Source organism: Achroia grisella, unplaced genomic scaffold, assembly GCF_030625045.1.
Source record: "Achroia grisella isolate CSIRO2021 unplaced genomic scaffold, CSIRO_AGI_Agris_v1 utg515, whole genome shotgun sequence".
NCBI classification, from domain to species: Eukaryota; Metazoa; Arthropoda; class Insecta; order Lepidoptera; family Pyralidae; genus Achroia; species Achroia grisella.
The window spans coordinates 2857679-2881811 of NW_026712908.1; the positions used below are offsets into that span (position 1 = coordinate 2857679).

Here is a 24133-nt window from a genome sequence, read left to right on the forward strand (position 1 = left end):
ATCTGCACTGTTATTAATAAATTAATATATAATTTAAATTGTGAATAAAGTATAGTTTTATTATCGTGTTTTTGTGTTCTTCACTTTTGCAATCATGAGTGAATTGAGACACCGTCGTGAAGGCGACGGTAACGAGAAGGCAGAAACTGCTGGAGAATCGGATCATGTAAAAATATTTTTTGTTTATTCTGAACCTGTTTTGGAGCACTTCCGTGTTCACATTATAATATTTTTACGTTTCGTATTAGGTGGATTCAGAAGAAGAGAAAGTACTAGAAGAGAAATATGTGGACGAAATGGCGAAAAATTTGCCACAAGGCACGGATAAAACACCTGAAATTCTCGATTCAGCGCTGTCCGGCTTATCTACGAGGTAAAACTTACTTTAATTTGTCTAGATCTATTACCTAATTTTATATTTCACTGTGGATGACTATTAAACCACTATTTTATATAAAATTTTATAATTTACTGCCATTTTAATATGTATTTTGTATTTCCAGTAATTTCCAGAATTTTATTTATTTTTACTCATATTGTCTGAATGACAAATATGAACCTAAATTTACTGAGTATTCATCTACATCTGAAATTATATATACATTCATAAATTTATTAATTCTTTAATTTTTTCATTTGTTTTGATTCATAACAAAATTATTTGCCTTTATAAAAAAATGTACTACCAATTGTGGTAAAATAACTTTGGGCCAAAGGCAGTCATTCAATAAGGAAAAACATGTAACAAACAAATTATAAATAAATTATTTTAGAATTTCTACCCTTTGATTTGTTAGTTAAAATTTGCCAGAGCTAAAATGGCCTAATGTTTTTTGTATGTCCTGTCAATTTAGTGTAATGTACTAAAAATATTTTCTAAATTAAGTATCACAGATTCAAGCATAATAGTAGAGATAATCAAATTTCCTAATCAAATTAATTTATGGTGTGAGGCAAATTCATATAAGAAAAGCTTTCATGTATAATGTGTATTATAAGATAATTTTATTATTCAAAACAATATTTATGTAGTAAAGTGGTTCAGTATGTGACCATTACACATCATAAGAAATCTTATTAATATTTGGTATCATTTTCAATATTTGCTTAGTAAACATACTGACTTACCTTGACTCATCTGATCCTTGACATTTTACATAATTTTATTATACTTATAAAAACAATGCCAGCATGAATAAAAGATATATTGTTAAATATATATTTTAAATCTATATATAGCTGTTTTAGTTTAACTTAATTTAACATTTTAAAATAAAACTCAATGAAGATTCCTTATTCAGAAACTTAGTGTAGAGTCTTTCAATCATATCAAGTGTTTAACCTAATTTACCTATAGCTAATTAAATATATTAATAAAACACCTTCACATTTTGGCATGTTGCAGATGAGTATTTAATGCATAAGAAAAGTACTTATAAGATATGTTGGTGGTCTCTTTATTTACTACAAAACCTAAACTTTAATATGTATTATTATAATGAGCTATAATAGCATTTAAAATAATGAGGGTAGAGTTTCATGTCAATCCTTCTCAGCTTTTCCTCTACAAAATATGTTCCGAAATGATTAGATTGGAACTTACATATATCTGTATAATAGACCTACATTCAAAAATATATTTTAATTAGTTTTGACTTGACTGGACACTTTACTGTGCAACTTGATAAATACAGATCTAGTAGAAAATCAATAATAGTGTAAGTAGTAGTAAGTAGTGCAATGTAAATGTCAATAGAATTGCGGGAGTCAATAGATACAGGTAGCTCATATTATCCGTTTGGGATTTTTAGTTGTTTAAGAATCCAACTATCATAATACCAACATACCCCTCCTGCAGGGGGATAATTTCTGAAGATTTTTTGAAAATAAAGGTGTTGTGTACTACAAATTATTGAAGTGATTGTTTCATCATTTCAAGTTTTGTATCAGTATCTATAGTACTGCTCTATCTATATTGCTGTAATCAAAATACATATTTATTCATATAAGGTCTGTTACAGAAATTTATGACCAAAATAAATAGTTCAGAAGGGAAATTGTTCAGAACTAAGAAGAAACTGTTCTAATTCTCTCAAATGAGAATACACATAATAATATTTAAGATGGGGAGTAAAGTCTAAATAATACTATGTATGTCATTACATACTATCAGTCTTGTTTTATAAACGTTGTTAAAATATACCTATGTTTCTTTTTGAAGTAACATTTATTGTAGATGGAGGAACTGGGTGATTCGAGGAATCTTCACCTGGTTGATGATTGCTGCGTTTTGCCTGTTGATCTATGGAGGACCATTGGCTTTGATGATCACTGTAAGTCATTTCTTTATTTACGTGCCATGGTATGTTCTATAATAAATATACTAACAACGCGCAACCAAAGCGGACGAGGTGCGAGGGCGGGATGGATGTATCAATTTATTTAGTTCAAGACCGCTGCAATTTATTTTCTTGCGCGTAGTATTTAATTTACGACGATTCCTAAGATATTATTGTAATTTGTATGATGTAAAGGTCTATTACAATGTGTATGAAATCCTTAGGATACCTATGCAATTTGTAATATGTTTAGTATGAAATATTTATCTATCTATTTCCTATTCCGTAGATACAATTTCTGCACTAAATGCTTCCATACCCCCCTCCTCCTTGTTTATATCAATAAAAATTCTTTTGTATAGGAACTACGTCTTCTATTTAATTTCATGCTTATAAACTTTTCTATGTACGATCTATTTGTCATCTAAACCGATAAGCATTATAATATTATTATATGTATCCTAGTGCCCATTGTAGTGTACATGTGGAAACTATCTTCGTACACCTCGGTTTTCGAATAATACGCTTTATATTTTTATTTTTGTGAACCAAATGTAATTAAAGAAATTTTCTGCACCCAAGCAATATCTTATTCTCCCAATACTTTGGCGTCTGGTCACCCGTATCTACTATCGAGGACATTCCCCCCCTGTAGATGATGTAGGGTAGGCCCCATCTCGTTGCTAGGTTATTTTGCCCTATTCAAAGTGGAAGCACATATGGTTACACGCGCACTAGTGAGTCCAAGAGCACCGCTAAGGGTTCGAACCTCGGCGCAAGCCATCGTAATTTCGATTCCCATTTAAATTGGACGGAGGATCGATCAATATATAGGGGACGGTTACCATAAGAGGACCGTCAACTTGCAATTACAGCTAAGTATTATATATACTTGAAACAATTTAATTATTAACTATATACTTTGTTTTAGGTATTATGCGTTCAAGTGAAATGTTTCGAGGAGATCATCAATATTGGATACGCCGTCTACCGGATCCATGGTCTGCCGTGGTTCCGCTCGCTCTCCTGGTATTTCCTGCTTACATCCAACTACTTCTTCTACGGCGAGAACTTGATTGACTACTTTGGTGTCGTTATCAATAGAACGGTGAGTGATGGTTTTTATTTATTAATGCAATTATACTATGTATTTTTTGTACTCACAACTTTTAAGAAGAACTACAGCTGTTAGTCACGATATCGTCTACCTTTTTGACATAAAAGATAGCCTATATACAGCCTTGTGACATCATTATCTTTGATTAAGATCCGTTAAGTTAGTTTAGTCGTAGTAATGATAACAAACAGACAGACAGACACTTTCGACTTTAATGAAATTAGTATAATTATATAATATCGCTGAACAATTCACACAGCGCCATCTAGTCCCAAGATGAGCACAGCTTGTGTTATGGGTACTAGATAATTGATAAAAACATTTAGATACATTCTTTCTGTAAATACATTCGTAATATACATAGAAAACACCTAGACCGCTATCAATAAACATACTGAAAGCGGCGTCCATCGCAAGTAAAGCGGTGTGATTAACCGTTAAACCACATAAACATTAAACCTATGTGTAAACTTACCTGTGTCTCTCCCTTTCAATTTAATCTCGGATCATAATAAGAAAAATATTGACCTCGTATACTTGTTAAAGATTTTATTAAGCAGTGCCAAGCTGTAGGCATGACTCACGAGAAAAAGTTTTTTAAGTGGAGAACGCATATTATTAATAATCCTTAAATAATCACTATTTAGCTAATCAGTCACAAATCTGACAGCTCCGAAGGATATCGCCTATTTTTATCGCTCATTGCAGTTTGCCTAGACACGGTTGTATTATGTACGCCTAATGATTAAGTAATACTTTATCGTCTCTGTATTATGTACATGAACGATGTTAAAATTAAACTGTCAATCCACTTATTAATATGGAGCCTGACTTTAATTAGTTGTTACCGCGTTTCGTGGTACAGGGTGGAGCAAGCACCCTCAGTGTTTTTTATGGATGCATAAGGGAACGGTGCTTCTGCCTGCGTTAACGGTACGCTGGTGAGGCACCAGTGGTGGATGAGTGACCATATGCTCATGTTACCATTCTTGACCTGACGGTGTATTTCCCCATCTTGATTTATCTACTAGGAATTACCACTATGGTTTTCAGGATCAATTGCGATAAAATTGACCTAACATCACTAGTTACCATTACGACTAACGCCTTTCCCTCACCTAGAATATTCGTATATATATACTATACTTAATATATATAATAATATATATGCTGCAAATCGCTTCTAGGCTTTTTGGCTAAGATCAAAGTGTAGTATACTGCACAAAATAAAATTATTGACAATTGATTCAAACTCTGTTAGAAGAGGATAAATATGATCAAATAAATGTCGTAAATTTTATGTGAAGTCGATTTAATTGCGTTAAAAGTCAACCTAAAACTATTGGATTCTAATATTTAATAGCTATTTTAGACTTTAAATTAATTGAGAGAAATGCTCTTTTTAAAAAAAAGTATTACTCATATTTTAATTTCTTAAATCTATACCTAGGATTATTAAAAAAATCTTATCAATTATTATTAACAAACAAGCTTACTTTGATAAAATAACCAATTAGTTTTAAGATTTGTATCTATTAAAATGTTTGTTTTTAATTAATAATATAATTTGTTTGTTTTTAATAATAATAAATTGTAAATCCACTTTACCTAATAGTCAAGTATAATATAAAGCCACTTCACGTAAAAATTGCCTCATGTTGGTATGATATAGCTTGGAAGCCTAGTGTTGACTGCTCGGTAACCAAACTACGACTATGGTAATGGTAGCGGCATTAAACAAAATAATACAAATCCATTAAATAACGAAATGGACTCCCGCAAAATAACACCTAATTCGATAAAATTAATATTAGCAAGAGTCAATCAATGGAAGAGATGCTGTGACGTTATTTCGATGATAAAAATCATACGATATAGATAATTACAATATAAATAATTCTGAATCATACTTCACCAATACGATATTTACTCAGAGTGATATGAATAAGAAATGTATACGTATATGTTATCGTGAAATGATTTGGATGTAAATGATTTATTATATGAGCTGCTAAATGTTGTGATTGACGTGTAACTTATATGTGGTTATTATTTTATTTTTGTATTTATCTTTAGCATACACACTTGTATACATGGGGGACTTAATGCCTGATTGCATTTTCTATCAGTCAACCGTTGCGCTGATCAGAGATAATAAGGCGGTGCAATTTAATAATAGATATAAAAATAATTATTGTTAGCGCGTGTTTAATAATATAAACTAGCAAGGCATTAGTGGAAGATTATGGAATGTTAATGAAGTCAAGTTAATTTGTACATCGTATTTTATTCGTAATTATATGTACAAAATAATTACGTATTAAATATGATAAATAAATAAAAAAGGCTTATTATAAAAAAAAGCTTGCACTTCTTGGAGGTTGACAATTTTTGTTATTATTATCCTCTCTCTAAATGACTCTTAATTTCATTAAGAAGTATGAGATATCGTAAATGATAAACATACACGTAGCCTATTGGTTTACATTTATACTAAGAACTATTTAAAAACTGATCGTTATCAATTTAAAACAACAACAAACTAATCATGATGAATCGTCATTATTTACTGATATGAGAAATAAATACTTTGATAAGTACTTAGCTAATTTTGTATGACTGCATTTTATTATAGGTATTATGATACACATTGCTTAATTTTTGTGTCTTTACATAGTATACAATGATGTCGTTTCTGCTGTCGTCTTTTATACTATGCAACAGATTTTAATGCAGTTTTAGCAGTAGAGTGATCAAGAGGAAGGTTTAATATACGTACAACACCCCTGCTAGGACGGGGCTAGTTACCAATAAAACGAATTACACCACATTTGTGTATCGCCATCTATTGATAGTGATTAAACGACACCAAAAAACAAAGCAGATGTTTTGTATAGTCCAGTATATATTATTCTAGCTACGCACCCCGGCTTCACATGGGTGTACATGCATTACACAATATAAACCTTCCTCTTGAATTCATCTATCTATTAAAAAAAGCACTTCAAAATCCGTTGCGTAGTTTTAAAGATTTAGGCATACATAGGAACAGACAACGACAGTGACTTTGTTTTATACTATGTAATGACTACGTGAAGTTGTTTTTTCGCTAAATTTAATGTTTCCCCTTTTAGGTTTTTTCCCAACGTTTAATGTAGTCTGTTGTTGTACCATGTTTAACAACATTTTGTGAAAATGTCATCCTAACTCCTCCAGCCATTTTTCCGTAAAACATTCGCACACAAAAAGATGAACACACAGTCTTCGTTTCGTCTCGTTAATATTTTACGATTTATAATTGTGTAAAAGTAATAAAGACAAAACATTAAAAATATTTTAAAATTATTATACACTATAGAATTATATCATTGATATTAAGCTTATTTCTTTACCAAGTCTCTTGTTCATTAAAAATGTCTAATCATGAACACCTTCCAGATAGAAATGTTTAATTTTATTGTCTACTAGCTGTGCCCGCGACTTCGTCTACGTGGAATAATGACTTTGTCTAGCTAGCTTTTTTTTTAAATAACATACAAAATTTGTTCTCCTAGTATTTATTCGTTAAGGATAACATTTCTACAAAATTGAATGTCATATTTATTTATATCTAAAAATTAAGTTATTAGCTCTCCTTACAACTCTTTTTTCACATTTAAAAATATCCTATGTCCTTTCTCAAGCTCTAGACTATGTCTGTACCAAATTTCATATTAAGTTCAGTTCAGTAGTTTAGGCATAATAGACTCTCCCTAATCTAATATTATAAATGAGAAAGTAACTCACTTTCTCATTTATAATATTAGAGTAGGGCTAGTAGAATGTAAATAAATAATTATTTCCTGTAATTAACGTGTATCATTGTAATTTCATTAAAACCATAGATTATAGATAGGTGAACTTGTATAAAAAATATACTGAGATTTGTTTTACTTAGGTATTTAAAAACTTAATGGTATCAGCTAATAAATGATAGCAAGAATTACAATCTAGGGCAAATAAAAGTTACAATCAGCAACTAAAAAATACGTGTGATATAGATCTCAAGTTTAGGGTTCCGTATTGTCTTTATATAGTAATTGGCTCGAAAAAAATATTTTCTACCAGTATCTTATAGTTATTCGATTAGTTTCATCTACCTATATTTATAACTAGCTGTGTCCGCGGTTTCACCCGCGTCAAATTTCAATATAAAATATAGCCTATGTGTTATTCTGATGCATAAGCTATGTTACTGTAAAGTTTCATCAAAATCCGTTCCGTAGTTTTTGCGTGAAAGAGTAACAAACATGCAACTCACGAACTTTCGCGTTTATAATATTAACACGATATAAACCATCCTCTTGAAACACTCTATCTATTACTAAAACTGCATTAAAATCCAGTTTATAAAATTTAAGTCTCGCTTACAGCGGAAGCTATTTCATTTTGAACTATACTAGCTAGTCGCCCCGGCTTCGCACGGGTGTACATGTATTATATATTCTGTTCCTAAACCTTCCTCTTGAATCACTCTATATATTAAAAATATCGCTTCAAAATCCGTTGCGTAGTTTTAAAGATTTAAGCATACATAGGGACGGACAGACAGCAACAGCGACTTTGTTTTATACTAGCGATATTCTATACGGTATCGTTTTTAAGGTTTACCTACAGAACCCTATAATAAGATAAGATTTATCATATCAAACGCTCGTAATTACATGATAATTGTTATTGTTTAATTATCGTTCGATGCTCCATCATAGTGATAGTATCTTCTTTGATGTGACGGTTCTGTTGACGTCACACCGTGAATGACATCTGTACTGAGGCTTAATTGAATGAAATTGTACTAACGCTATTTAATAAAATACTTAAGGCTGATTAGATATGTAAGTAGTAGTAATAATGATTCGATATAAATATATATACGTTGCGACTTTGATATTTGTGAATTTCTGTACACCTAATATATTTTTGTAGTCATACTAAATTGATCACGTGACGCACCATCATACTTTGTATGACGTTTTTATTACTTTTTTCGACCTTTGTTTTTTAATAAAATTGTTATCATTATCTGGAATCTATCACCCCATCTGGAATGTGGTGGCATTTATGATAGCAGTCATTTTATTCCAGTTCTTGGTGCTAGTAAATGGTTCAGATTTTATGAGGATTTTATCTGGCTTTGAAACTAAAAAAAAATCCAAATGTTAATAGCTTAAGTAAGCTATTAAAATATAGATTTTCTTCAGTTTTTCTTAGGTAGGTAGAATTTGTTTTTATTTACATTATACAGTAAAAGATGCATTGTAAGGTAATCCATATAATTCTGGAACTTATGCGTGACATAACAATAAAGGAATACATTAGTACAATAATATTACGAAGAAGGAAATAATATTAATGGTATAGTAAGAAATTAATTTATGGCTAGAAAAAATCACGAATAAATAAATAGAGGTATAGTAAAAAATCTCTTGGACACATATAATAATCTCAGGACTTTAAATAGCGTCATCTAATCCCAGGTTAAGCTAACTAGCTTGTGTTATGGGTACCAAATAGCTGATACAAATATATATATATTTTTTACTAAATACGTACATATTATAAATAGAAAATACCCAGATCAATACAAACAATCATACTCATGAATACAAATCTTTGTGCGTGCGAAGAATCGAACCCGCGGTCATCGGAAGTAAGGCGGTGTGCTGAACCTCTATACCACCGAGGCCGTTAAACTCTTACTAGCTGCTCTCGCGGTTTCATCCGCGTATGATATCCTGATGTATAAGCTATATTACTGTAAAATTTAATCAAAATCCGTTCCATAGTTTTTGCGTGAAATAGTAACAAACATCCATCCATCCTCATAAACTTTTGCGTTTATAATATTATTAAGATATCTTATTTTATATATAACATTCTCGTGTCACAGTTTTCGTTTCCATAGTCCTCCGAAACGGCTTGACCGATTCTCATGAAATTTTGTGAGCGTATTGAGTAGGTCTGAGAATCGGCCAACATCTATTTTTCATCCCCCTAAATGTTAGGGGTAGTCCACCCATAATTTTTTTTTTATTTTAAGGCAAAACAACGTTTGCCGGGACTGCTAGTATATATATATAGCTTAAACATTATGTACTTGTGTTTACTGTGTACATACATTTAATCTGTCTATCTTTATTATTGCATTTGATTACACCACTCCACTACTACCAATCAACAGCGCATCATTAAAATGTAAGCGAATGTTACATTACATCCTATACCGGGTTTAGTAACAATATTAATGCGCGAACGTGTTGCAATAGGAACATGTCAGGTCAATAAAGTAATTATATGTATCATTGTTCCATTGTCGCTGTAGCGTCACTACTAACCATCCAGAATATCATTTGTAGATGTACGTATGATCTTAATAATATGATAAACGCGAAAGTTTGTGAGCATGGTTGTTTGTTACTCTTTCACGCAAAAAGGACTGAACAGAATGTGATGAAACTTTACTGTAATGTAGCTTATGCATCAGAATAACATAGGCTATATTTTTTATTGAAATTGAATGCGGGTAAAACTGCGAGCACAACTAGTATATAATAGACTAACTGACCTGTGCTACTTCGTCTATGTTTTTTTTTTCAATATTTTTCATTTTAGCTATGCTGCTATTATAGCTATTGGTCGTACCGTGACGTTATATATATCTAAAGCCTTCCTCTATAAATGGGATATTCTACCCTAATGGCATTTTCACCCTGAATATCCAGACACACAAACCTTACCTCGTTGTAATAGTATATACATTTACATAAGTATACAATAATACATATATAGATTATTTCGTAGTCCTACTACGAAATATTCTGTATATATATATGTGAATAGGATAGAGAGATAATGAATAAATTCTAAAGTGTGACTTGTTTGTCTGCTCGTTGCTATTTTACCGCTGTATGGATCTTAATGAAATTTGGTATGAATATAGATTGTAACACGGGGACCAAAATGTCACAGTTTTATAAAAATCAGCTGTCTGTAAAATCGACGATAGATGTTCCGAGAGAGTCACTAATGTATACTTTATCGAACTAAGTGTTATTATGCGAAAGTCCATTTCATTACCTAATGGATTTATATTATTTTGTTTAAATTCAGTACCTTTAACATTAAGACCACAAATATTCAGTGTGGAAACCTGATCATCGCTTCTGAAAGCGTCAATTGTAATACCTAGTTAACTATGTGTCTTTTTACAGGACTACCTCCGTTTTCTGGTGACATACCATCGCTTCATATCGTTCTGCCTGTACTGCGTCGGGTTCGTCTGGTTTGTCCTGTCCCTCGTGAAGAGATACTACATGCGACAGTTCAGTCTGTTCGCGTGGACTCACGTGGCTCTGTTGATCGTCGTCACCCAGAGCTATCTCATCATCCAGAACATATTCGAAGGTAAGTGACGCTGAATAAAAGAATCGTAATCAGGAATAATTAATTCAGTACGCTTTAGACCTCATGAAAACTAATAATTAATCTCAGAACGACTCACACAGCGCTATCTAGTCGTAAGCTAAGAAGACAATCGCTATAAATATATAGATATTTTTTTTTTGTAATTACGTACACAATTAATATAGAAAACACTCATACCGATACAAACATTCTTATTCATGAATATTTCTATCGTGTGAGAAGTCGAACCAGCGACCATCGGAAGTAATCCTATTAGAAATAAAGTGTTCCAAACCGTTAGGCCACCAAGGCCGTCATGGTGACGGATTAGGGATATTGTGGTTTCACAAAACAAATTAGAAATAATAACAATATAAATGGACCATTTGTAAATCGCTCGAATTTGTAATCGTTTGTCAATTTTTTTTTATTTTACTGAAATGATAAGTTGATTATTATGGTGGTAAGTGGTAAATGGTTATCATTGCGTATAACGAATATACATGAAGAGCGCTATGTAGATCTCATCATCATATAACGCCCCAATTAAATCTGTAATTTTACATATCGCACCCTCTTAACTGAAAAACAGCTTTACGGTTGGTTGGGATGGGTGAGACGGACGAAGTAGACGATTTTTTGTATTATCTACCGTAGTATTTCATGGTTTTTGAAATTTAATATATTCCAATTTCTAACTGAAGCTATTTATATGTTGACAAAATAACATTGAATAAAATTATCATGATTTGAAATAATAATAGCCTTAATTGTAAGACTTAAGTCTTTTGTTTAATACATACAAAATGGACACTCACTATATTCCACTTAATTGTTAACAACAACTTATTGTTAACAATAATATGAATGATGATGAATTAAATTATTATCATTTGAAATAACGACCATGGCATTATTTATAGGGCTTAAGTCTTTAATTAATTTTTTTTTCTTTGCAATTTAGGGCCTTTGTACAAACTAAAAGTATATGTCAGTTCCATTGTACCTTTACGCTAAACTATCTTAGCCGCACTATATGAAGCATCAGCTAAAACGCTTTGTATGACACCAACATCCAATATATTTAATATACCTATATAGAAATTCCCTCCATATATGTACATACAAAGTAGATACAATGTTATAGACCCCTGACAAGTCTGACAATACTTATCAGTACATTCTCGCCGGCCGTATTTGTGTCACAACTACATTGTCATGGGCGAGAAGCCCTTCAAAGCGGTTTCTAACTAGGGCAATATAAATATAACGGGATTTAAGTAACAAGAGAGTGCGAGATTGTAAATGAAATAATTTAATAAACTGACTGACTAAGTGGCTGACTACGTCTGGTTCATATATGAGATTGAGAGAGAAATGGAGGATTGAGAGTAGGGTAACATTTTGAGGTGTGCATACAGCTTTCCTCGAAAAATTAACCTAACAGTAACAATCTTTCTGTATCATCCGGTAGTTTGAGAAATCGAAAAAAGAAAAATTACAAATGTATTATCTAGTCTTTGTCGAAGTTGTAAATATTCTTAGTTATTGTAAATGTAAAAATGAAGTTTGTTTATGTATGGTTGGGACCTTAATGTCCCGGTCACGCACATAATGTCCGTATGAAGTTAATCCGTATGAACATATGAAGTTAATCATCTGTAAATCGGATACAATGCCAATTGATATCTTTTTACTTCTCAAACTTTCCATACCTAAACGATGTCATTAAAACTCAGTCCATATTAAATCTAATTTGTGCTCAATTATATTGTGTTAATTATAATAATAGAAAATATTTATAAAGTAAATATCGCTTATCGCCTATACATGGTCCACATCCTGTTTCTACCCTCTTTGTTACGTAGTGAAGCCGACAGAAATAGATTACACATGTTTGTATGTGGCGAAACAGCTGGAAATGTTGCGATCTACTTCCGATGTACTTCATATATGACGGACAACCTTATAACTTGTGTACTGATACAATTTATAGTTGTTTTTTTAATGGATGATAATAGAAAGGTGTCCCGCCTGCACTATCTTTATACGCTTTCATGGCACCAGTGGAGAATAATAAGATGAGCATGAAGGTAGGTCAGTTAGGTCGTCGTGAAAATTTCGCCAAGGGTTAATCACGATGGTTTCCAGGAGGGACCGAGTAGATGTCGACCTGACATGACATTGCTAGCAATTCGTTAACTTTGAAGCTATTTATTATAATAAAGTGCAATTTATAATAATTGAGAGATCTACCAGCAAAATCTCTCTGCAATATTCTAAAACATCTTGGCCTGTCAAGAACTGCAATAAGTTTTATACTAGAACGTGTACATAAAGCAGCAATAGCAGGCTGCTTCCAGATTTAGTAGGGCGGCAGGAATAGAACCACGAGCGGTGAAGGTGAGTGTTGACGTAAGTCAGCAAAAGGCTCCCTTAAACATACACCCGGGTCCCACGTCCGGGGTAAGTACTGCTCGGTGTTTCCCTCTTTGCTGCTCAGTGGATCCGGCTCCCGTACGGTGAATCGAAGGAATGTTAAGAAGTTCGTCTTTTATTAAAATATACTAATTTAAGATGTAAATTTGATCTCTTTAATGTATTTGATAACGTAATCTCTTTTGCGTACTTGTGTTGAATTGGTGACTGTGCAAATTCGGAAATATTTTCCCACGCAATTGATTTAACACTGATAAAAGATTAGATAAGTTAATGGCACTAGAAATGTCAATATTGATTGTAGATAAAACTCTTAATAAAACAAAAACACTATAGGAACTGTTCTTCAGGGTTAGGTACTATTTTTATTTTAAAATAATTATTTACTATTTTTTACCCTATTTAAAATCATATTCATTTAATTACATGGGTGCTTTATGAATTTTCATATACATTAGTGTCTTAACTCTACTACCCAATTTAAGTGAAAGAGCTAGCTTGAAAATCAACTGGTATATTCACTATGAAACACCCGTATTTGAACAATTAGCGAGATGGACATTTATCTTTCAATTATATCATTGTAAACTTTATTTCACATATCTATTATTACATATATGTACATTAAGTACTGTGTCATTGTTATCCGCGAGTATATGTGATTCATTTTTAGATAAAATACGGCCGTCGTTCTTTCTCATGATCTAATCTACTTGATGTCAAATTTCATCAAATATCTGTTTAGTTATAGAAAGTTAACAAACAGAGAGACTTTCGCATTTATATTGTTAATATAGATTCGTAGTAAGTATTTTATATGTCTGAGTATAATAAATAACAATATTTAAAACAAAATATTAACCATTTGCATTTTCTCTAGTATGCTTGAAGTAGAAACTATTGTATATTCTAAACTAAAACAATGTGTAAACTAAAACATTAACATAATAGCATTCGGATCCGGTGAGCGTTCAAACACAGTTGCAAAATTCATTATTGCTAAGTACTGTGATCTAACGAAATCATTGCATATTGCAAACATATTTAATATTTATGTGAGCATTATGTATATCATTGTTGTAAAATTACATAGAAAACCATCGCAAACTGTTTACAAACAAATTTATATTGTATTTTTTACATTGCACTGAATAAAATATATTTCTTTCTTTCAAACTGTTTGTTTTTGCGTGGATTGATCTTGGGACCATCGGGAGTTTTGTCGATAATATTATATGATCGCTACACATTACATTTTTGCTGGATGATAATGGAATGTTTTTTAATTGATAATAATGGAATAGTGCACTCTCCTGCACCAGGGGAGAATAATAGGGTGAAGGTGATATTTAAAATATAATGGATACGTATAATCTTCATTGAAAAAAAGTTTATGTAAAGTGTTTATAATTCTATTCATCTTATTCACAATGCAAGTTTAGCTGAGAAAATTAATTGTAGTTTTATTCAAAATAATAAAGATATTTGTTGTTATATTGTTGCTTTCAGATTTTCTTTTCTTAGTAGTACAAACTATGTAGCCACAAAATATTAAGATATTTTTTTCTTTAAAGTTTTCCGTTTATGGGTTTTCTATCTATTGATACGCATACGTTTATTAGTATTGGCAGGAGTGAAATAGGCACTTACGAGTTGTGGGTAGTATGTTTTTAAAAAATAATATATTAAATATCGTACCCTTTTAAGGTTGTACTAAGATAATGTTAGAACAGGTTTTATGAAACCAACAATCATTAAATTGTACTAAATCAACATGTCCGGCACTACAATAATAGGTAAACCAATTAAGCTATCGTTTTACGTGAAAATTGGTTTATTTACCAATTAGGTCGGCTCTTTCATAGCCTTCGTTACATAGTAGGTATTTAGGACATACCCGTGGGGCGTGGAGCATGCGAACCGGCGGAGAGTGCACAGTTTTGCGTAAACAAAAGAATATTTTTAGCAGCGTTTGATCTTTATCCAGCCAGCTACAGCTGGAATGTAATATTAAAATAATATTACAAACAACAATGGCGTAATCTTATTTCTCTAATCTAATATTTGGTATTCTATCAACGTAATAGTACCCAAAATAATGACTTTTGGAATTTTTATCTGCTTTTGTGCGTGCTATTCTCAAACGGCCTAATCGAGTTGGATGCGCTTTGCACAAATGTATTGTGGCAATCTTCACTTAACATTTTGGAGTTGCTTTTATTGTCCATCGAGTTATAAATAATAAAATACACTGGAATTTGCGGGAATCAGCTGATTATTGTCGTGTAAAAATAATTAACTGTCATTGTTTTTTATTGTCATCCTCACTGTCAAACGATTTTATAAAAAAAGTTGCTTATTGAATATAAGGGTACTAAAATATAGTTTGTATAAAATATAGTGTATGTAATAATGTGATTGTTTACATCAAAAACATGATTTCTATGTGAAATCTTCTTGTAATCCGTAATTCTTGTTAATAATAATAGAATAAGTAATTGCGTACTAAAAATAATACAATAGATACTATAATACACATAGTATGAATGTATGTATGTAATATATGACGCAGTATTACTGTGCTGAACAAAAGATGGCCTTATCTATACAAGCAATCTCCTACAGATAACCTGGATGACAATAATATTAACCCACTATTGACTATCTATCCCGTTGCTAAACGGCATGGATAGGGACTTCATTCCGAGGTTTTCATACTTTTTTTCCTCTTGCACGAAGTGAAATAAAAATAATTTTATTCCTAAAGTGAAAGCATTAAATATGAGAAATTTATCCGTCTCTTATAGAGGAAGGGAATTGTTAGTACTGGGGTCTGAGAGCCCCAATGTAGGCTGCTAGTCCGTCATACTCGTCAACTGCAGGCAACTCGTGCTGCTTGTGGGAACTGGTCTGTTCCGGTTACGGCTACTGATTAAATTACATATTTCGTTTAGACAAAAATTAATAGCATAGTGATCACTACATTATTACTAATTGAATTTAAAATTGTATCTATTTTTGTGTTTGTGTACAAGCATATTTGAAAAGAATACGAACAAAGTTGTCAGTTCTTCATAGCTCGAAAGCACTCCGAACTGTCGTTATATTTCACATATTATAAGAATCTGTATGTATGTATATGTATATATGTGAATAAAGATATTTTGATTTGATTAAATGCTAGCAGTGTACCATGACAACATGGAAACTATCATAATTAATTCCTGGCATATTTCCTCACTATGGACTTATTTACCTGACTTTATCCTCATGCTATCATTCTCCAATGGATTCCCGTAAAAGTATACTATATAAGTGTATGTACTATGTATGTATGATGTATGTATCTTTCTGGTATTATCCATAAACGATATTTAGGATATGAATACAAGTCATTTTTGTCCAATTATATGCATTACTTACTTTCTTTCGCATACACTCAAGTTGTGAACTGAAATCTGCAGAGGTTTACTCGCGAGACTACAGCATGAGGTTTTTCAAAAAGGGTATATTAAGGTTTCTCAAGTGTCGCCAACGCGTACGTGACACCCCTGGTGTTTCAGGCGTCCATAGGCTACGGTAACCGTTTACCAGCAGATGGGCCACATGCTTGTTTGCCACCATCGTAGTATAAAAAGAAAGATTTTTCCACAATTGCAATCCATAAATATAATGTAAAATCTAACTTTAGCTTAGTTAGACTAGCGATTTTATTTATTACTGAAAGTTTATTTATTATGCTAATTTACGCATGTACTTAGACAGTGTCGGTATAGGTATGGTTACGCAACGTATTTGAATTTCAAAATATTTCATGTAACATGTATTTTTCATTGTATGCTAAACAAATAGGCAGTTTCAACGTATAAACAACACTTACAAAAAATTACAATAGTTGATGATGAAGTGTTTGAGTGATATTATGTGTAATAAACACAGATTAGCCGGCCATAGGAACCAGTTAGCTTGAAAGCTACTGGATACAAATAAATGTCCATCTAGGCTAAAAAGGGCTCGCCTAGTCAGCTCTGAAAAAAATAAATAAGATGCCACTATATGTACCTTATCTCCAGATAGAAAATAATAAATAAAAGAAATATGTGAATTATATTTATTATTTAATTGCTACTTCTAAATTGCTCGTAAAATAAACAATATTATATAGACTTTTCTTAAAATCTTATTAGGTTCTATTTTTATACTTTTTAACTGTAAAAAAAGATGTTCTCAATTGGCCTATATGTATGTTCTCTAATTTATTCCAGTGGACCGATTATGAAGTTTATTTTCTTAATTTTAAAGCTGGTTTATCTGATGTGGTCCCATAGTTTGATTAAGAACAAAACAGCCGTTTTTGCGTTGACTTTAAAATGCGTTTTTATATTATAACTTACAGATTTAGGTTAACGAATGATTTGAATATAATAATAATAATAATACCCATGAAAATTCACACAACTTCACCTAGTCCCAAGGTAAATAGAGGAAATAGTGTTATGGATACTAGACAACTCATAGATATTTGTATATAACTATAAATATTTTTTTTGTAAATACATATATAATGTACTTACATAGAAAATACCCAGACCGATACAAACAATCATACTAACGAATACAAATGTTAGTACGGTGCGTGGAATCGAACCCGCGACCATCGGAAGTAAGGCGGTCTGCTAAACCGCTAGACCGTCGATGCAATATGCTTATAATTATTACAAACATATAGTATATCGATTACAATGTAATAAAAATACACACACAATACTAATACTATTTGAGTTTGTGTAAGACTTAGCTTAGACCGCATCCTCACTTAACATCAGGTAAGATTGCGGTCAAACGCACTTAAATTTACAAATGAAATAATGAAATAAAAAAAAATACAATATAATAAATAGAAATGCACCTGAAATCCAGAATGTTAGAATCTTGCAACGAGAGAGAAACAGCATCTCATTAATGTCATGGACGACTATTATCTTAATGGCGTTAATTTAATATTGCATTCAAGTCGAGAGACAATGTTGATGTCTTATTTAATACTGAATAATAATACATTGATAATTGTTAGAAAATTGCTTTATTATATAGCAATTAACACCAACGTAATGCAATGTTGTTAATTAAGTAATAAAATTTACGAGGTAATATAATAAACGAGGCCTTATTTTTCAATAACGCCTCGTTTATTATATTACCTCGGTTAAATAAGGTAGTGCAGTTACAGGATAAGTCATCTTATTTTTTATAGAACAGATTTTTTTTTAACATACAGTAAAGAAAAGACGTTATATTTAAAGACAATATATTAAAAACAAATCCTAAAAGTTATATTTTCAAGGCAACCTTAGGGAAACGGATTTAAATATCGAATAGGTAGATAACATGCAAACAGGAGGAAAGTAAAAGAATAACAGACATAATTTATAAATTTAAATCAATTATCTATCTAAAATGAGTAGTATTTTTTTTTTGTGTATGATAATGGATTGGTTCACCCGCCTGCGCTAACGGTTTACGCTGGCGGGGCACCAGTAGAGGATGATAAAATGAGCATGAGGTCAGCATCAGGTCAGTTAGTCCATCGTGACAAATTTATCAGGAATTTAACACGATGGTTTCCAGGAGGAACCGCGTGGAGGTCGACCTGACATGGTACATTGCTAGCAATGGGGTTATCAATCCACATTACTAACAAGCCCCTTCCCCCCAATGAGTAGTATTAAGGGCTATATCATGACAACCATGACGTCAGTGGTGCTGTGAATTAACGCGGAAGTTTAAAAATAGAAGCATTAAATTTTGTATAAATCTTTTCAGGTTTAATTTGGTTCATCGTGCCAGTCTCCATGATAATTTGTAACGATGTTATGGCCTACGTGTTTGGTTTCTTCTTCGGAAAAACTCCACTGATCAAGCTGAGCCCTAAGAAGACCTGGGAGGGTTTCATTGGAGGCGGCTTCTCTACTGTTGTATTTGGTCTTGTTGTAAGTATAAAACAACCATATGATCATATTGTGGTCGTTTATTTTTTTATTATAATATTTTATCGTTAAAGGCTATAACAGATTAGTAAAGAGGGTGGACTGTTAGTTAGACAAAACGGTCTACAAATCAGAGCATTGATTGTATTGATTGTAGACCCCCTCTGATTTGTAGACCGTTTTTGTCTTGATTAATACCTCTTAATTTTATTAAAAGTAGCTAACTGCTGCACAGTTCATTTAGAGACAAATAAAGATGATGATAATTATTATTATTATGATCTATCAGATTAATTGCCAGAGGTAGACTGTAAAAAGTCGTCTGCATGAATATCTCAGTCTCACCTAATCGAGCCGCCAAGCAGCTTGCTTTATAAGCTGTGTTTTACTTATAGGGTGCAGATTAGGCAGTACAATTACGGGATAAAGGGCATGATATCTTCAGTCCTCTGAAATGGTAATGCATGAGTCGAGTAGTGTCATATGATAACGTGATGTTTATAGGCAGGTCGTTACCTTATCCAATTTCATAAAAAAAAAAATTATATAAATGAAATGGATAGTTTGATACATGTACGTGAAACGTTGCGTAAAAGAGAAACATAAATGTGTGCGAGAAACAGAGAAAGTAAGCAGAAAGAATAAAAGAAGGAAATAAAAAGAAAAATAATACAATAAGACGGTGAGATAAATGGAAGATTTATAGACAGAAGAAAAAGCGTAGGAGCAAATAAATTCCATATACATATTTCGTGAATTATAATTTCCAGTTGTCCTACCTGATGTCACAATATCCGTACCTGGTGTGCCCTATCGAGTATTCGGAGTCCCTCGGCCGCATGACCATGGACTGCGAGCCCTCGCTGCTGTTCCGTCTCCAGGAGTACACGCCGCCGCAGTTCCTGCAGCCCGTGGTGAAAGTCGTGAGTTTAAATTCAAATTTTTTGTAACATTCAATTACATAATACATAACATTACATTCAATAAAATGACAGTTGACAACAGCATTTACATGTACGCTTTTTCACGCACGAATTGGCTTTCACGTTGAAAAGAATGTGCAGGTAAATGTAGACAAAGATAATGACGAAATCCGCGCGTGCCGCTAAATTGCGCACCCCGCTTTGTTCAATTGTGCGTGCCTTAGCGCTTTTTTATACTAATTATTTTTTATTGCAAAATGGTGGATGACTATAGATCAAAGAGATAATTATAGAGTTATTGATAATCTATAAATCTTAAACGAGTTTTAGCTAGCTAAATCACTAGACCACCGAGGACATCAATGCCACTGACTACCGTCTCTACGTATGTTTGTTTTTGTTTAATATCTAAATGTTTGCTTGCAGTTCGGCTTGGAGAAACTGACCATGTACCCGTTCATGATCCACTCGCTCGCCCTCAGCATCTTCAGCTCTGTTATTGGACCATTTGGCGGCTTCTTTGCATCTGGATTCAAGCGGGCTTTTAAGATCAAGGTGAGTTGAGTGTCAGTACGTTACTTAGTAGTAATAGTAGTAGTTAATATCGATAATGGGCCTTCCATGAATTATGTCATACGGATTTACTGACTTTGACCCTGTCCCCGTCCTTGTCACTCACAGTTAGTCACATTAGTGTATTTCTTCCTCCGTGTGTCACATATTTTGAAATATTAACTGTTTTCGTTAATAATACAAATTTAGTGTTTTAATACTATACGTATTAAAACTTTAATTATTAGATTTTAAAATATGACCCAGTTCACACGTTTGTCACATTTTGTCGACTTTCTCCCCTCACTGTTCCTTAAATAGAATGGTAAAGTAGTTACATGTTACTACTCTAACTTACACTGGTTATTATGAATACATATAGAAAACACGATATGTATTATGTAACGTTACATAAGTCATTTTATCATTGTAGCGTTTAGTATATATGATTACTGATCTATTTTGTTCGTTGCAGGACTTTGGCGACGTGATTCCTGGTCATGGCGGTATTATGGATCGTTTCGACTGTCAATTCCTGATGGCCACATTCGTCAACGTGTACATCACCAGTTTCATAAGAACCGCCACGCCCCAAAAACTACTACAGCAGGTAGAATTTGGAAACTATTTAGAACTTATGTGTTACAGAGGCATTACATACCACACACATAGAAACCATTAGCCTATTTATATAATTATCATGAATTTTATTTTCTTTTATTATCTGTACGTATGCTATCTCATGTGTGGTGGCCACTGAAAATCAGCGCAGTGATATAATTCAATTATACTACAGTATAAATACTGAGTGGAAGTCACAATAAGCGTTACCATTATATGTTTTAGTTTTATGTTACATAGGAAACATTGTTGTAAATATGAATGTTGAATAATGTTAAATAATGTCTTTATTATTATTATAAAATCCCAGAGGATATAGGTGTTTCATCGTCTAGATCAAATGTATACTTTATAAAAGTTGTATAGTGTATGAACGAATATAACTTACATCTAGTCCTAAGCAGAGAATCGTTATGGATACTGAACAACATAGATAAAGCTTTAATACACTTTTTTAAATAAGTACATAGAACATATCCAGGCTAATACAAACAATCATACTCATGAATACAAATATTTTTATCGCGCGAGGAATCGAAACCGCGTCTGTCTGAAGTAAAACTGTTTGCTGAACCGTTGGACAACCGAGGTCGAGGGGCATAATCACTCCTAGTTTTTAGTCAAATTATACACAGTTATGTGGTGCCATATTAATTTATCATTTTCCGTTACAGGTCTACAATCTGAAACCAGAACAACAGTTGCAGCTATTCTACGCCCTTAAGGAATCTCTGGAGAACAGGAATATCCTCAACATGGTACCTTAGACGCGACACCCGAACACATAGTAAGTGAACTACTCGTAAACAATCGACTACATAAATTGTGTGAGTTCACACTTGACTGATAAACCGCAGCGACGAATGATTTCCTTATGCGGTCAGTGCCAAGTATATAGAACCTCTCTTTTGTAAATCCAGTTGTATTTTTAGATAGATTTGACCATTAGTGGACTATTTATGGGCGTTATTACCTGAATTAAGGACGATAGAAGGGTATTTAATTATGCACTTTAGTTAATATATATAAATACAAAATACAGGGTGTTTATTGGAATTGAGGATTGGTGTACTTGCCAGTCAGAGTTTTTGGCCCGGCTTAGTTCGCTACTGGTGTTGCCAACGTCGTATAAAATTTACAATATTATACATGATCTCTGATTTTTTTATGTTTTATATAAATTGATGTAACGCCGAGTGGGAATGTGGTATTGTGGATAGCGTTTTGTCCGTCAAGTGTGGCGGTATTCTAACGTATTATATTTATAACATATCTCTTGTGCAATACTCGAGAATAAATGCACATATATATTTAACATTTTAAACATAGTTATTTATGTCACATAATAAATTTATAATTCTAAAAACACATTTTTATTAGAAATTACCGACTATTCGTATTATTATTTTGACAGTTATCAACTTTGTAATAATTACTTTGATTTATTTGTAACTTATATGTATTACGCTGGTCATTTCTGTGTTGCCCTAGCTAAAAATTAGTACTACATAGTATTAAAGTTGTTTATGTTAAATTGCCGTAGTTATATAAGAAATTCCATGTTATTGTGCAATGTTCTCGAGTATTGCATATAAAATCAAATAATAAGATGTTCTAGTCTCATTTATGTAAAATCATTTGCCTTGATATATTATTAATATTGTGCAACGTCCCATTATGAAATATTTTACATGTACCTCCTAGTTATTGTTATAATAGAACATAAAACTCAAGCCCACCAAAGAACTAAATCAAGGCAAATGATATGTACTGATATAGATAATATGCTTTATTATCCCATGAAACTATCGAAATATGAAGTAATTAGGATTACAATATAGATTATAAACGTATTATAATAGAAAATTTACTATTAATAAGCTTATTGCACGGAAAGTGGAGGCTGAAGATGAACTGTCCGTGTGTATGCTTTGAGGCGCCTATTACACGATGCATTTTGCCATGAGCGTTACTAAAGTTTGGAAAATGGTTGGTAATTGACAGAAATTGTGCTGTATTATCATACATAACGAAATTAAAGCTAATAACATTAATATCAGAGTTCATTTTTAAGTATCAACTAAATAAAACATACATTCTGTTCTTGCCAAAGCATGTATTCTCGGCTATAAATCGTGTATGTGGCGCCTTACATTTATGTTATCTTAAAAATAATGTCCTATTAAAAATGTGTTAGATGTATAATAAAACAATTTAAATGTATAAAAAGTACAGCATACAATTAAAATATTTACGAACTTCTTGTCTCATCCTTAGAAAAGTAAAGTTTTAAACTTAAGTTTTGCAATTTTCTTTCAAATTACGAATAGCAACTCGGAAGAAAGAGACGAAGCATTGCAATAAATAACTAAAATGGGTTTAATGGAAGATTCGAAAATTATAAAAAAGTCCTTAGTGGTTGCTGTGACAAAATGGATGCAGAATTAATACTATGTTTTTAATTATATTTGAAATTTAAGTTGCAATGCGTTTATTTTTATTTTCAAATATTTCAATACAATTGAAATTGAATCGAATTTTATACGTTCATAAAGGTTTTATTGAGTTCTGGTTGCAAAAGATTAATTATATATCGTTGTAGCAATCTATTCTTATTAAAACAGTTTGACATTTATGCGTATTTATATAATACATAATAGAATAAGAATCAGGCTATTCAGTGATTACGTAGTAATACATTTACTTTATTGC

The 24133-nt window shown here is 32.1% G+C and overlaps 1 protein-coding gene across 1 annotated transcript; it reads left to right on the forward strand.

The window, feature by feature from the left end:
• Positions 1–50: 50 nt before the first annotated feature.
• LOC131846921 (phosphatidate cytidylyltransferase, photoreceptor-specific) lies at positions 51–23788 on the forward strand. Its single transcript, XM_059196339.1, has 10 exons — positions 51–166; positions 249–373; positions 2237–2333; positions 3271–3447; positions 10707–10899; positions 19162–19328; positions 20096–20248; positions 20675–20803; positions 21276–21410; positions 22096–23788. Exons 1-10 carry the CDS (start codon positions 95–97, stop codon positions 22186–22188), a joined length of 1341 nt encoding a protein of 446 aa, XP_059052322.1. The 5' UTR covers positions 51–94; the 3' UTR covers positions 22189–23788.
• The last annotated feature ends 345 nt before the right edge of the window (positions 23789–24133 follow it).